We start from the raw sequence: 14,931 nt of genomic DNA on the forward strand, positions 1-14,931 counted from the left end.
AAACAGGAAAAAAAGAAAGCAAGATACAAAAGAGAACAGTTGAACCTACGGGAAATATGAGTGTAATATCTTTAATACTATTTCAATAACAATTTTTTACTGTATCATTTTTTTAGCTGCTGCTTTTCCGGAGGACTGTACTTTGCAGTAGAGGAAAAAAAACCCTTAGAAAATGAACCCTATAAGGAATACATGTGTTTCCTGACATTATTGAATAGATACAGTGGATGGGCCATGTCAGTATATGTACAGAACATATATATACCTTCCCACACACACGGTAAAGAGCACAAGGTTACTAGAACAACTCACATCTTGGTTGGACATCTCCCAGTAGGGCCGCTCCCCGTATGACATCACTTCCCACATCACGATGCCATAGCTCCACACGTCGCTGGCCGAGGAGAACTTCCTGTAAGCTATGGCTTCAGGGGCCGTCCAGCGGATGGGTATTTTTCCACCCTGTAAAAGCACAATGGGAAGTCACTATCTGCAGCACACAAGATGGCAAAACACTGAGCGCCACTTCATGGGTAATATGTCGCAAAACATATATGTCATGAGAGGTTAGAAAACTGGTACGAAACGGTTTGGCGTCAAGGGAAGCCTAAAACTGGGCTTGAATTGGCTTGAGCTATAGGCATTCAGGGTAATGTAAGTAGATGGATTATGAACTGGTTGATGTCTAGGAAACAGAGGGTGTCGATTAGAGGAGTCGCTTCTAACTGGAGTGAGGTTGTTAGTGGACTTCCACAGGGATCAGTACTAGGGCCTTTGCTTTTTCTAATCTATATTAATGATCTGGACTCTGGGATAGTTAGCAAACTTATCAAATTTGCAGATGATACTAAAATAGGTGGCTCAGCAGATACAATCTTGGCAGCAGTTTATTCAAAGGGACTTGGATAATATTCAGTTGTGGGCCGACACCTGGCAGATGAAATTCAATGAGAACAAGTGCAAGGTATTACATACAGGTAACCAAAATGTCCACTATAATTACACTATGGGAGGAATAGAACTAGATGAAGTAATGCATGAGAAAGACCTAGGAGTTTATGTGGACGATTCACTTTCTCCATCCAAACAATGTGGGGAAGCAATAAAAAAAGCAAACACAATGTTAGGGTATATTGTCAAAAGTGTAGAATTTAAAACAAGGGAAGTGACTTGGATCACTTAGTTATAATAACATAAGAAAGTGTCCAGTCGAGAGGAGCCCATTCACCCCATCGTGCTCGTTTGGTGTCCATTAATAACTAAGTGATCCAAGGATCCTATCCAGTCTGTTTTTGAATGTTCCCAAATTGTCTCTTCAGCCACATCGCTGGGGAGTTTGTTCAGATTGTGACGCCTCTCTGTGTGAAGAAGTGTCTCCTGTTTTCTGTCTTGAATGCCTTGAAGCCCAATTTCCATTTGTGTCCCCGGGTGCGTGTGTCCCTGCTGATCTGCTCTCCACTGAACTACCTCTAGAGCAGCAATATCTTTCTTGAAGTGTTTCTTATGTTCCATGTGTTGAGAACACGAGGTGCTGAAAAACATGCCATGAAGATCTTTACTAAATTCGACATGACGGTTAAACACCCTTCCCTTTGACCCGCTGATGGCATGATTGATCTCTTACTAGTTTGAGGTGATTATGAGCACTTGCAGACACCTGGCTAATCTGGGGAGATGGTTAAGAGTGACCATGGAGAGTCATGAGCCGTTAGGGGAGGATTTACTGGACAGAAACAGGCTCGTGTTCATATTAACAAAGCACATCCATGACATATTCTAAAGGGATACGAGGGTACAGAGCAGAGTGGGACACCTGGCTTGGACAGGTCTGTCTACAACACGAGCGTGCAGGATGACCTCAGAAGTGACTGCGGAGAAGAAGGTCCTGCGATGATGGGAGACATGAAGTAGCAGAACACAAACCGAGACAGCCTAATGAGCAAGGGGTTCAGAGGAACAAGAGCTGCGTTGAGTTCTTGTCAACACTTTTAGGTAAGGCATCAGTGCATTAGACAAGGGCAGCTAGACTTTAAAGGTGTTAAAATGATCAAGGGAATCATTTTTTTATATACTCTTGGTGGTTAATGTTTGGAACAGTTGTATTGTTTAATCTATGTAATGGGGATGCTTAAAAAGAGCGGTCGGAAACTGCATCAGACCCACTCAAGATACAAGACGTTCACAAGCTGTGAAGGCTCTTATTCTAGACTCTTGCTTATGGAAAAAAGCATATAGATTTTCAGAAAGTGTGCAGGAAATTCCATTACAGGTATTCCTGAGAAGACGATAAAAGCCAGAGTGATCTTTTCATTGTGACTCATTGCTCCAACCCTCATTTCTCTATTATTCTTTATTTGGCGGAGCAGGCACTCATTTTGGCCACACTCACTTTAAATCACGCTGTATCCTTTAGACCTGGAAATGCGAACAGACAGAACCGGCCTCAGAGCCAGAGCATTCCAGGTTTCTCTCAAATGGAGAGCGCCCCAAGGTTGCAAGCTGTGAATAATATTTGTCTTTATGATCATGAATTGCCGGATGACGGCGCCTAGCCTTTGAAATCCAATAAATGCAAAGCGTTTGCAGCATGTCTCCCTTCACTCTTGGTTTATGTCGAGGGATATACTTTATAAGATTCACTTTAACACAATTTTAGTTTCACACAGTGTTTTGGTGGTTGTGGCTTCTTTTTTAAAAGCTCAAGATGGATAACTAGGCAAGGCTGAAGCGATGTTGCTTGATCTCCAGGCCTTAAGAGGGTTATTTGAAACATACAGGAAAGAAGAGAACAGAAAGCAGGGAAAATACTGTGCAGACAGATGCGGCCAATCACTGTCACATCTCCCCAGCATTACGCACCTCACAGTGAACAAAAAAGCCAATCTTCTGCAGTTCTGTATGGCATTTTTGTGAAAGTGTTTCCTAGCGAATGTTCCATGATGGTTTCTTCACTCGTCATTGACACATTGACACATCTAATTGGCCAGCTGAGGCATGCGATTGTGTATATGAAGAGACCTTCTGTTTGATGTGAAATGACAATAGCACCCCTATTAATATGTCCCAATGCAACACACTCATTTAACAGAACTTTTAACAGCTTTACCCTTCTGTGAAGAAAGCAACCCCAATTGAAAGGGAACTTGCCAAACAACTGCCATAGGTAACACTGACAGCAAAGTTCAGGTTTCAGTCACATTTCTTTTTGTTATCCACATCCTGGTGATATGCATAAAGGGGTCAAGTAATTAATTCAGAGTTCCTCTTTGTGAAAAGACAAACAAAATGCTCGGGTATATTGTCAGAAGTGCAGAATTGAGAACAAGGGCAGTGATGTTCAGACTGTACAATGCACTAGTTAGAGCTCATCTGGATACTGTGGACAGTTCTGGGCTCCACACTTCAAGAAAGATATCGCTGCTCTAGAGGCAGTTCAGAGGAGAGCAACCAGACTTATTCCAGGTCTGAAGGGAATGTCCTACTGAGAGACTGAGGAACTGAACCTTTTCACCCTGGAACAGAGGAGACTACGTGGGGACTTGATCCAAGTCTTCAAAATCATGAAAGGAATCGACCACATCAAACCAGAGGAGCTTTTCCAGATCAGCAGGGACACACGCACCCGGGGACACTAATGGAAATTGGGCTTCAAGGCATTCAAGACAGAAAACAGGAGACACTTCTTCACACAGAGAGGCGTCACAATCTGAACAAACTCCCCAGCGATGTGGCTGAAGAGACAATTTGGGAACATTCAGAAACAGACTGGATAGGATCCTTGATCACTTAGTTATTAATGCACACCAAACGAGTACGATGGGGCGAATGGCCTCCTCTCGACTGGACACTTTCTTATGTTCTAATGTTCATAAGTCAAAACCTCAAGCCACGCATGAACCACAAACCATGAACCACAGGCCAGAAATGCCCAGCACTACAGGCGAGAGGAGAGAGAGAAGTGTGATCTGAGTTGGGTGGCTGGACTGAAAGTTTTATTTAGTCCTACTAAAGAGGTCTGGACACAGTTGGTCCCTATTATTTGGACCCAGTATCAGTCTTCTGCACTAGAGGACACTGTGTCTTTGTGAACAGAACAGGAGCGCGTGGATTGAGATCTATACTGGAGTGCACAGATTCATAAAGTCCCAGAGTCCATGAAGTATGTAATGAGGTAATTAATTCAGAGTTCCTCGTTATTAAAATTCCAATTTGCCTTATCTGTAATCCTATCAGAAAGTCATTCTTCGATACGGGGTGCAAAGTGCATTAATTCATCATCCTGGAAGTTTTAAGTGTTTATCAATTCCAGCCATAGAAAAAACCCTATTGCTAATGTCACATATTCAATATCGCCTCCTTGGCCTCGCACCAGAACAAATCTGAAATATTTCACCGTGCCATCCCCTCCGCAAATATGAGGTCACTACTTCAACCTTCAACAACAAAGACACACGTGCGGATCGTGGGACAAGCTGACTGAAACTTCTGCCACTATAACACTACACTACATTAGAGAACAACTGACAGACACCAGAAGACAGCATCCCATAATCCTTAATAGGCAGTTTGAGTCTTGGTGGATCTGAGAGGTGGCTCTGCGGGACTGAGATCAGGACTCTGACACATTCTCCTTGATCCACTGAGCCACACTGCCAGCTTAGTTACAGCTGAAGCAGATGTAAGTGTCTCTAACCATGAGATTTCATCCATGCTGGCAGCGAACTGCTGTCCAGTGAGCTTCGCAAAACAACTCCCACTTTACTGAATTCAGGTGGCTGTACTAAATAAGGACCTGATTTTAAGGAACCCTGTTTCTTTTAATATGGATTTGAAGCTCTTTTTTTAATCATTAACAGTAAAAAACAACACAAAATAAGTCATTAGACTGATGTGTGATTAGTTTAACAAACTATGAAAAAGAAATGAAAAGAAGGCTCTTTTAAATATGATGTAGGGATGTGCCGGAGATCCCACAAATCACGACAGCTCTCCACAAATCACGACGGCTTCTCTGCAAATCATGATGGCTCTCCGCGAATCACGACGGCTCTCCGGCTCTCTGTTTTTACTTTACAAAGTTCAATCTCAGATTTAACTAGTGTTGTGATGAATGGTTTTAATTAAGCAAGATGAGAGAATAACTACGGGTTTCTCAATTGGCCTGCTTTTGTATGAATGGCAGACACACTTTAATTGATCCCGAATGAAGACTTGTCTAATTAGTAAGAAATCTTTGGATGGTTGGTGACATTTTAAAGTGTGACGGGACAGGACTGTTCTTTTATGTGTTGTGTACATTTTTGGTTCAATCTGCTAAAAATTAGAAGTGCTCATCAAGAACAAAAAAACATGTAATGTGCGAGTGTGAAGCACAAGGACATAAAAGTCCTTCAGTTGGAAATAAATGATAATGATTTATGAAAACCCATCGCCTTAGCGCCAGAGAAAGGTCAGATTTCAGCGTGAACACCTGCAGCAAACCGTTTAAAGGGAACTGTTTGGATTGCTGGGCGACAGGCCCACCCTCCGTAGCTACAAATCCTCCAGCTTTAGCACCATTGAGGGCTTTATGTTAACCTCCTGAAAGCCTCTTTTCATATGCGCTCTCAGTAGAAAATTGTTTTCTGTTTTTTTTTCTCCTTTTTGGTTTCTGACATGCTCCTGACACATAAATACATATCTAAACTATGTCTTTATTTGCTGGGCCGGCACTTGAAACGCTACAGATCAGGAAAGATGTTGTCAGAGCCGGCACGGGGGTTTTCTCATCCCCGACTCGCTGTCGCGCTGCGGAGGGGCGATTCTCCCCACACGAGTGGAGGGCCAAATCAGGATTCCACAGGCGGCCTCCACGCGTAATCTTGCTGTAGTAAAGCTTTCCGGGGCCTCCTGCGTGTGGAGATTTGCTGTCATGCAGAAAATGGCTTTCTTTCGGCACACAGGCCCAGAAAGGCAATATATCCCTCCAACAGCAGCCAAGAGAAAATAGGTCACGGGGGTCTTGGCTGGATTAGGAGAGTTGCATCTTATTTTCTGTCGAGCAATGCGGGATTGCGGATAACACTGAACACGGCCAAGAGGAAGCGGTAGGCTGTCATTCTTTACCGAACCACACAGAATCATAGCACTGGCACAGCACACCAAACTCCCGTTCCACTTCAGCTGCAAACTACAAACTACAAGGCTATGTAAACAACAACAACAACAACAACAACAACAACAAAATCCACTCACGGTGGTCGTGTAGGCAGCCTCGGGGTCGTCCTCCAGCACGCGCGACAGCCCGAAGTCCGACACCTTGCACACCAGGTTGCTGTTGACCAGGATGTTGCGGGCGGCCAGATCCCGGTGGACGTAGCCCATGTCCGAGAGGTACTTCATCCCCGAGGCGATGCCCCGCAGCATGCCCACCAGCTGGATCACCGTGAAGTGCCCGTCGTGCTTCTGCAAAGACATGGGTGAGAGGGTCTTCACGGGGACAACGCACAGACACGCCACCTCGGTCCCGGCTGGCACTCACGACTGTGACCAGTCGCATGGAAAAACCCTGCCGTCCTCACTTCCCTGTAAGAGCTCCTTGTGTTTAAAGGAGATACACGAAGCACTTCAGCCTCCTTGAAGTCAATATCCCAGCGATGGGAGTAGCTACTGCATTTGAATACTTAAGGACCTCACTGTCTGCGTTGACTCACAAAACGGGGCTCATTTCGTTGTGCTTGAACAGGATAAGGAGTCCTTGATGCGACTCCAGTGTTTTTAGTTGTTCTTTTTAGTGTCAGTTTCATTCTATATCACTTTGGAAAGCTGGTTTTCCCACTGAGGTCCCCACGCTGTTAACACTGCCATAAGGGTGTGTGTGTGTGTGTGTGTGAGGAGTGTTCAATAATTCTGAGAGACACACAAGCACCTGCACAGCCCATCCCATTAATCAGCCGTTCGAGTGGCACACAGTTTACATGTGTGCTGAAAGATAATTAAACACATTTCCTGTTCAGATTAGTGTCACACCATCAGGGCCATTAGCGGGGGCCTTTACACGTGTCATTCAAAACCTTCCAAAAGTCACCACGAACCATGAAAGGGAAAAGAAGATGTTTACCGTATATCTCTCTCCCACCCATCTCTTTTTCTTTTAGGTTGAATTAATTCTCAAACGAGGGAAGATTGAATCGGAGATAGCTGCAGGTTGGCCTATCTATTGAGCGCCTCGGATCCCCAGTGGAAACACTAAATCACTTAAGGAAAATGTGCTAAGTTTGCTTATTGGAATAGCGCTCACAACACCTCGGAAATAATTACCATCTGCTTCGGTGTGACACGAGCGCTGTAGTGAACCTGAGAGGAAGTGTGAGGCAGCGAGCGCAGACTGTCACACAACGATTGTCAGAATGAGGTATTTTTAAAGACGTGTGAATAGTAATTAGAACAGGCACTTTTAACTACAATGTAATGTAAGTTAGTGCTCAAACACACACACAAGTGCTCCTGAAGAACACAGATCACAATTAATTGAGATAATAGGATTCCCTTTGAAAAGTAACAACAACAACAACAACAACAACACTAAAAGAACAGATTAATTCGCAAAATAATCTATAGGTTTAGAAAGACTAGATAAAGAGACACATGCGACCAGAGAGTTTCTGATGCTTAAAATCATTTCGCAAAGGGGTTCTTGGTTGAAAATGAACAGCTTGATCAGGAGGCGAAAAAAAGGAGGGGCTCACCCTGAGGAAGGAGTCCAGAGAGCCGTTCTCCATGTATTCCACCACGATCATCACCGGCCGGCCTGCCAGGACAGAAGAGAAAGCCGTTAGAGAAGGTCTCCGCCAAGGACTCGGCCGCGTTCCCGGAAGAGCACCTGTAATCGATTAAAGGAAACATGAGGTGTGCAAGGTTCTTCCTTTCTTTCATTCGCCAGAGGGAGGGGGGGTGACCTTTCAAATTAAATTAAAGAGGACGTTCAGTTTCATCTATCGCTTCCCCTCACCATCGCTGCGGGGGAACCTTGTTGCACATTCAGAGAGGCTTTGTAACTCAATTTATGTAATGTTTAGTTGGGAATAAAAAGGGTTTAATGAAAGTATTAATTCATGAAATGGAAAAGAGAAGAAGGAAAAAAGGACAGGAACAGGCAGGGGGATGACTGAAATCCCCTGGACTCTCACTCGCTCAGAGTTGCTATTTCACATCTCCTCTTTTATGTACAATTAGCGGAAACTGAAGATGGGAGTTTTGGCCAGGAGGAGCTCCAGAACAATGTAATTCCTTGCTTGATTAACTCTCCATTTTAATGAACGGGTGTCCCTGTTATCGCCCGTTCAGGCAAGCCTTCAACATCAACCGCAGCCCGCAGCACCGAGTCTCCTCTCCCTATCTGCAGTCGGAGCTTCCTCCTTCTGCGACCCACACTCCAGGACTGAAGTGTGATGGTGGGTTACCCTTGGGTGCAGGTGTCGCAAGCTTTCATCAACAGCCACCCTGTGATCCATCTCCCTGCTTTGTCACCTATAAACTGTTGGTGCCAGTAACTTCACACTACCCACTTCACACGACCACATCAAACCAGAGGAGCTTTTCCAGATCAGCAGGGACACACGCACCCGGGGACACAAATGGAAATTGGGCTTCAAGGCATTCAAGACAGAAAACAGGAGACACTTCTTCACACAGAGAGGCATCACAATCTGAACAAACTCCCCAGCGATGTGGCTGTAGAGACAATTTGGGAACATTCAAAAACAGACTGGATAGGATCCTTGGATCACTTAGTTATTAATGGGCATCAAACGAGCACTATGGGGCGAATGGGCTCCTCTCGATTGGACACTTTCTTATGTTCAAAGTTTTGATTTGGTCTAGGTCTTAAATACTATTACTTCTACTACTACTAGAAATTAAACTCAATGAATACGGTGCCAATGCTATTTACCAGATCCCGCCAGCAGGATGTTCTCATGGTATCGACACAATTATCTAAAACTGCATCCAAATTACTGCCAACAGCAGCCCTTGGCACCTCACTCACTGCCCGTCTCATACACTGTGGGTGGCGTCGGGTCAGGTCTCTCATACATCGTTATGGTGGACAGATACTTCACTAATGACCTCAGAGCCAAGTTAACACACTGACGTGACTTATAGTTTTATTCTGTCCAGGTTATTTTCTGCATGACGGGGGGGGTTTCCTTATGGCTGAAGAATTTCAATATGATTGAAAAAATGCTCCGGGTCTCAAATGAATAATTAAACACACTCAAATTAGCCATCAATCTCAGTTAAATCATTACAAGGAAATTAACTTTCAAATTTAATGCCTTTATTGGGGTTGGTCTTCAGCGGTCGTCGGTTCCAGCAGACATACACACTAGAAGCCCACCTTAACTTGTACAAAATAAGCGGATTACAATCATAAATCCAGAAAGCTCTCTCTGATGCATCTTCAGTGTCCTTATGAATAACAGTCAAATGGGTGTTATGAAAATTATATACATGAAAGAAAGCGTAATGATTGACAGAAATCCCAGCGGATGAGACATATTGTGTCAGACTTTTCGAACCACTCAGCTGACATCTCAAGTCCCTCCACCGTTTGCATCACAATTGCAGAGAATTCAGACAATTGGAAACCCATCAAAGTCCAACCAAATTTTTCTTTGATTATTTAGACTTCAGTGGAATCAATAACTGCCGATTAAATTGATTCAGCAGCTGAATTTGTCGTTGCCAATTCTATATCTATTTAAAAAAATCTGTATCACCTGTACAACTTATATATTTTGTATGAAAACAATCTAGTTTATTGGCCTTAACTACTGGAACTATGTTGCTGATAAAGATCTATTAAGCAATTACTGAGTTTCGGAGGGAATTAATCCTTGAAATCCATAACAAGAGAAAGCGTCCCTCCTGTAGGCCAGACACACAATTTCATAATTGTCTATGACACCTCAGTGTTTACTCAGCAGTGCAGAGAAACGCACCAGAAAACAGTAATTATATTAATGAGCAGCACTGGATTTAGGCCTGAGCTCTGAGATTTAGGCCTGAAAACAAAAACAAACTGAAATGTCTCACTCCTTTAGGGAATTGTGTAACAACCAGGTCATCACTTATTATTATCGAGGTAAAGGTCAAATGCACGTGTTACAGTTTGCTTATCGGTTTTAAATGCTGTGTTTGTTGAGGACGGGAGTGTGTGACAACTTTCCCGAAAAGAAAATATACGAAAAGAGCAGCTGTCGGTGTTATTCTACTAAATATATGATCCGAAGAGCAATTCACGATGTGTGGCGACAGCAGACGGCGACTAAAGAGACGGGTTTCAAATAAACTCTTTATGAAAGACTGTGCGATGGCCCAGAGTCACAACAGCTGGCTGGTGGACCACTGGACCACAGTCAAGCCATCACACTGCCCCGCCCACAGATGTGCTGTTCTGCCCCACCCCCCAATATGTGTCTTTTCCCCACAGAGATAATTTGTGTCTTGGCTCAGACTCGGCTATCTAAGGTAAACAGGACACCACGACGGTGCCAGATTCGATATAATGTCATTCAAAAGGGATGTAAATAAGAGTTGGCTTCTGTGTTTTTCTGAAAAGATACTGGGTGTGAGGGGAGAGAGGAGACGCCACACAGAAGGAGGCCCAGAACGTGACAGCGGTGAAAAGTGATGAAATAATAGGACGGTTCTCCGCCACCGTAAACCAGACCTCAAGAGCTCACTTCTTTCATCGCCAGTTGGGTCTGAATTTTAAGATTAGACTCTGAATTATATCAGGTATTCTCTTTCTCTCGTCTCCATTTAAGACTAACAAAACAGAACTTGAGAAAAAACAACCTAGAAGCACCGCCGCCACGTCAACAACCACAGCACATCCCGGTCTAAGCCGTTAAATCACCTGTGCTTACTGGACAGGTAAAGCCATGATTCCTTCATCGCACTCCAGCACCGAGCTCTCCTAATTAGTCCCCGAAGAAGCAGGAAATGCAAAAACAACAGATGGCCCTGCGTCGCGGCGAGGGAATATCGAACGTAAAGATTTGAGCCACTCGGGTAGACTGTCACAGTGTGTGAATGTGGCCGTGTGCCGCTCCACGTCCCCCCCCCACCCCCCCCCCCCGGCGCGGCGCGCTAAGGAGGGGGTGCTGCTGGCATATGCAGCAATCGTTCCTGTAACGGATTATTCTGATGACTCACTCTGCATGTCAGCCACAGCTGTTGCGGTGAAAAATATTTCCACTTGTCTCCGGCAACGAGGAGAAGTCTGCTTCTGTCAAGTGGTCCCACGGGGCGCGGAGAGGAATCGGGATGTTAACGGCCGTGGAATAAATCCTCAGCTGCTACCCGGCACGTTCCCGATCCCAGACACAGGGCGCTGTGGCCGTACGCCCACGCCGAAGTGTACCCCAGCCAGGCGCCTATACAGTACATTCGTAGTCATGCCGTCCACGCAAGTGTCTGGCCCCTTGAGGTTTAATAGAAATTGGTGCATTACTAGCTCCTGAATAAATGTTTGATGTGCTTGAATAATGTAATTAAATGCAGAAGAGCTAAGATGGGAAATGACCCTGAAAACCCTGCTTAAAAGGGTTAACTGGTGGACGTAGATAAACCTCTCTCAGCAGGATGTGTGTGTTTGTATGTAGCATATATAGATTGTTAATTCTGAATACGGTTTTGTGGAAATAGGAAATTGCTGTTTTTTCTGTCCCCACGTGAGTGAGCAACAGCCTCAACAACAGCGAGAGCCTCAGGCAACAGGAAGCCCCTAGGGTCGGCACAATCGGCCAATGTGTGTGACCGCAGACCGGCACTTCACAATGCACTGTTTTGTCAGGGGTTATATTTGTGTTTCTATCACGAGGGAGACTGACCGGCGCTAAAATCTCAGTTCGTCTAAATCCCTCGCGTCCTCCCACACTCGAAGAACAAAATAAATAAATGAGAAATAGAAACTTTCTTCTGCAGAATTCTCAGGCAACGTCTTCTACCTCTTGGTATCACTGCTGGACGTTCCTCAGACACTCATAATGGACAGACTTTCCTTTCCATCTGAAACAGGAAGCAGCCGAGAGGTCTCTCCTGCCCTTCCCTGCGGTTCCCAATCGTGCCAATTTAACTGCAAAACTAGTTTGACTGACAATCCCATACTGGCTAGATGTTCTCTCTCCGGCCCGTGGTCAATAAGAACTGCTGCTGATTTGTGCCACGTGCAGAAGGAACGCCTGGCCGAGTGGGGTACACGGATCACCCTGTCCCCAGCGAACCAATACGGACGTCTCTTTAGGGAAAGGACAGGAACTGCAGCTGAGCTCCGGGTCCTGCGATGGCTTTTAAAGAGCCTGGGATAACTCGGCTGTTTCCAGATACACTGCGGTTATCCCTTTCACTTTAATTCCACAGCACAGGCCCCTCGGGTACGCCGAGCTCGTAACGAGAACACACATATAAATAAATAACTTTAAAAAGCCCCTGGAGGGTCATGGAGCCGATTCGGACTGTTTGCAGTTGTTCTAGCTACCAGGAGAGCCAACAGACTCCCAAAATGTATTCAATTCCCTCTCTTGTCGGCTGGTCCCGGATTGGGATGCCAATCGGCAGTGCGTGGTTGTTTACAGTGCCCCCACCCCCCCCATGGTGGGTGGCTCAGTTTCAGGCACTTCATCGTTCAGAAAAGGATGAAGAAAACACAGAGTGACAGAACTGATGGTCGCAATTCAGACCGGTATTAGTCCAGCATCTGGAACGCAAACAGAGTGATTAAGACCACTCTGTAGCGGCTACAGTCAGCCCTGCCAAGACGCTCGCTCAAGTGCTAATAGATTGAAAAGAGCAATATTATTTTTCCCGGGGTAGAGCGAGCAATTATTTCCAATGCTGCGCCAACAAAAGAAAGATTTATTGCGCTCCCCTCCATATGAACAAGCGATTGCCTCAGTTTATAAAGCTTTCTTCGGATTAAAGACGTGTCAGCTTCCCACAGATGGCTGTTTAACTTACTTTTTTCCTCCCTCTGTCTGCTTTAGAAACCTTCTTCTAATTACATAAATTATGCGCTATTTAAATATAAAAGGAAAAGACTGTTGTTAATCAGCTTAAGCCATTTACTAAGCAGCGCCGAAAACGCACATGCATTTCGAGGGTTTCTCATTCCTCAGTGCCACGTTCGCTTCATCCGAGTTATCACCTGGCGCCGCGCGGATGATCAGTGGGTTTGCTTTTCATGCTGATTGATAACACACTTCCTGAAGATTGAGGTTTTTCTCGGCACGAAAGCATCTATTTATCCAACACATGTGCGTACAGAGGACCGAAGTTTCCGAGCACGCTGGTTGAAAAAAAGCTTGTCATTAAAATGTATTAGGCATTGCGAACTCTCTTTCATTTTAATTTCTGCACCTGGTGCCGTTCGCGTCAACAGACTCTCTGTTTCTGAAGTCGGCTAACATTAGTTATTAGTTAATTAGATAAACCCGGCACCGATTTCAAATATCCGGCTACATGTGAAAGGGGGAATGCTTTTCCTGCAAATAAAGCTTTCTTCATAGTTTACTTTTTTTTCCAGATCGTTAAAAAACCCAACATTGCGATAATTGCATCCTACAGTACTGAAACGCGGTTCCACACATATGTCTCTGCCGCTGTCGGAAAGGGTCCACGCTGCAAATCCCCCAAATTAGCTGTCGAATTTACTGACTAACCAATTAACACTTGACCCTTTCCCAGACTGTGCCTCCGGCCACATCAACTCCAGGGTCACCGTAAACGCCACAGTAACACCCAGAGTAATTTGGAGGATGAAGTGGTAATTACTGAGCCAGGCCTTTCTGTCTGGTGGCACAGGGACAGCAGACACGTTCATTTAAAACCCTTCTCTATCAGCGTGCAAAAGGTGAATGGGTAAAAGATGTTCAGAGGTATTGGAAGTGCGTTCCTTCAGCAACATCTCTGTCCAGTATTTACCTGGGAGGCAAAAAACCTCATTTCCAGCAGGAAACACAAGTCCTGATTTGGAATGATATAAATACAAGTTAATGAAGAAGACCTTGGCAGCGTTTACTTATTATTCTCTTGCCAATCACAGAAAAGCTCCTGTCTGTAATGAAACTGCCTGTCTGTCACAGATCCCCCCGTGTTGTTCACCTGAGGGATGGCGCTCCCACCCTGACACACACGAGACTCACACCAGGGGGCGTGCTTACTTTTGGTGACCACGCCCTCCAGCCGGATGATGTTGGGGTGGTCGAACTGGCCCATGATGCTGGCCTCCCTCAGGAAGTCCCTCCGCTGTCGCTCCACGTAGCCTCCCTTCAGCGTCTTAATGGCCACCGGGATCTCTCTCTTCCCCGGGGTCCGCAGACGGCCGCTGCACACCTCCCCGAACTCGCCTGGAAGACAAGACCCGGCGATCTCAGTTTCCCACACACACAGTACATATCAATGTGCACATCAGCTGCCTGCATCCCAAACAACACGATCGCAAAGGCCTTGAGATTTCAGCTGTACCACAAGCTTATGAAAAAACGATTGATCGCTTATCGGCAGACCTACTATACAAATCTGACTCAGAGCTCCTGGCCCTCCCAAGATCACAGCCTTCGTTTTCTAGCGATGAAGTGTTTGAGATCAGAACTCGTGTCTTTTCTTTTTTCTATCCTCAGATTTAAATTTCCAGAATATGTTTAATTGTAGCTACACCTCTCCGCCACTGGGGGGTAGCCTTGGAGTTTAATAAAAGATCCCTTCTCCTTCTAAAGCATTTTTTTTTCTTTTAGAAATGTTCATTTGTGATTCTATTCTATTCATCCCGCCGGAGAAAATGCTATTTTGTTTATCACAACCGATGACTCATGAGTTACTTGTCGAGAGGTTTTTACTTATTGAAAACAGTTTTTCTCCCCCATTACGAGAGAACAGGAGTCAAAT

General features: G+C 45.0%; 1 protein-coding gene across 1 annotated transcript in view; it reads right to left on the minus strand.

Annotated features, from left to right (window-relative positions):
- epha6 (eph receptor A6) overlaps window positions 1–14,931 on the minus strand; it is a 231,697-nt gene that overhangs the window by 5,106 nt on the left and 211,660 nt on the right. Inside the window, exons 11-14 of the mRNA XM_066706008.1 lie at window positions 14,208–14,393; window positions 7,728–7,789; window positions 6,235–6,444; window positions 313–462 (exon numbers count right to left, since the gene is read on the minus strand). Coding sequence (XP_066562105.1) covers window positions 313–462; window positions 6,235–6,444; window positions 7,728–7,789; window positions 14,208–14,393 — 608 coding nt within the window. The remainder of the gene's footprint in view (window positions 1–312; window positions 463–6,234; window positions 6,445–7,727; window positions 7,790–14,207; window positions 14,394–14,931) is intronic.

This window comes from Amia ocellicauda, chromosome 6, assembly GCF_036373705.1.
Source record: "Amia ocellicauda isolate fAmiCal2 chromosome 6, fAmiCal2.hap1, whole genome shotgun sequence".
Classification (NCBI taxonomy): domain Eukaryota; kingdom Metazoa; phylum Chordata; class Actinopteri; order Amiiformes; family Amiidae; genus Amia; species Amia ocellicauda.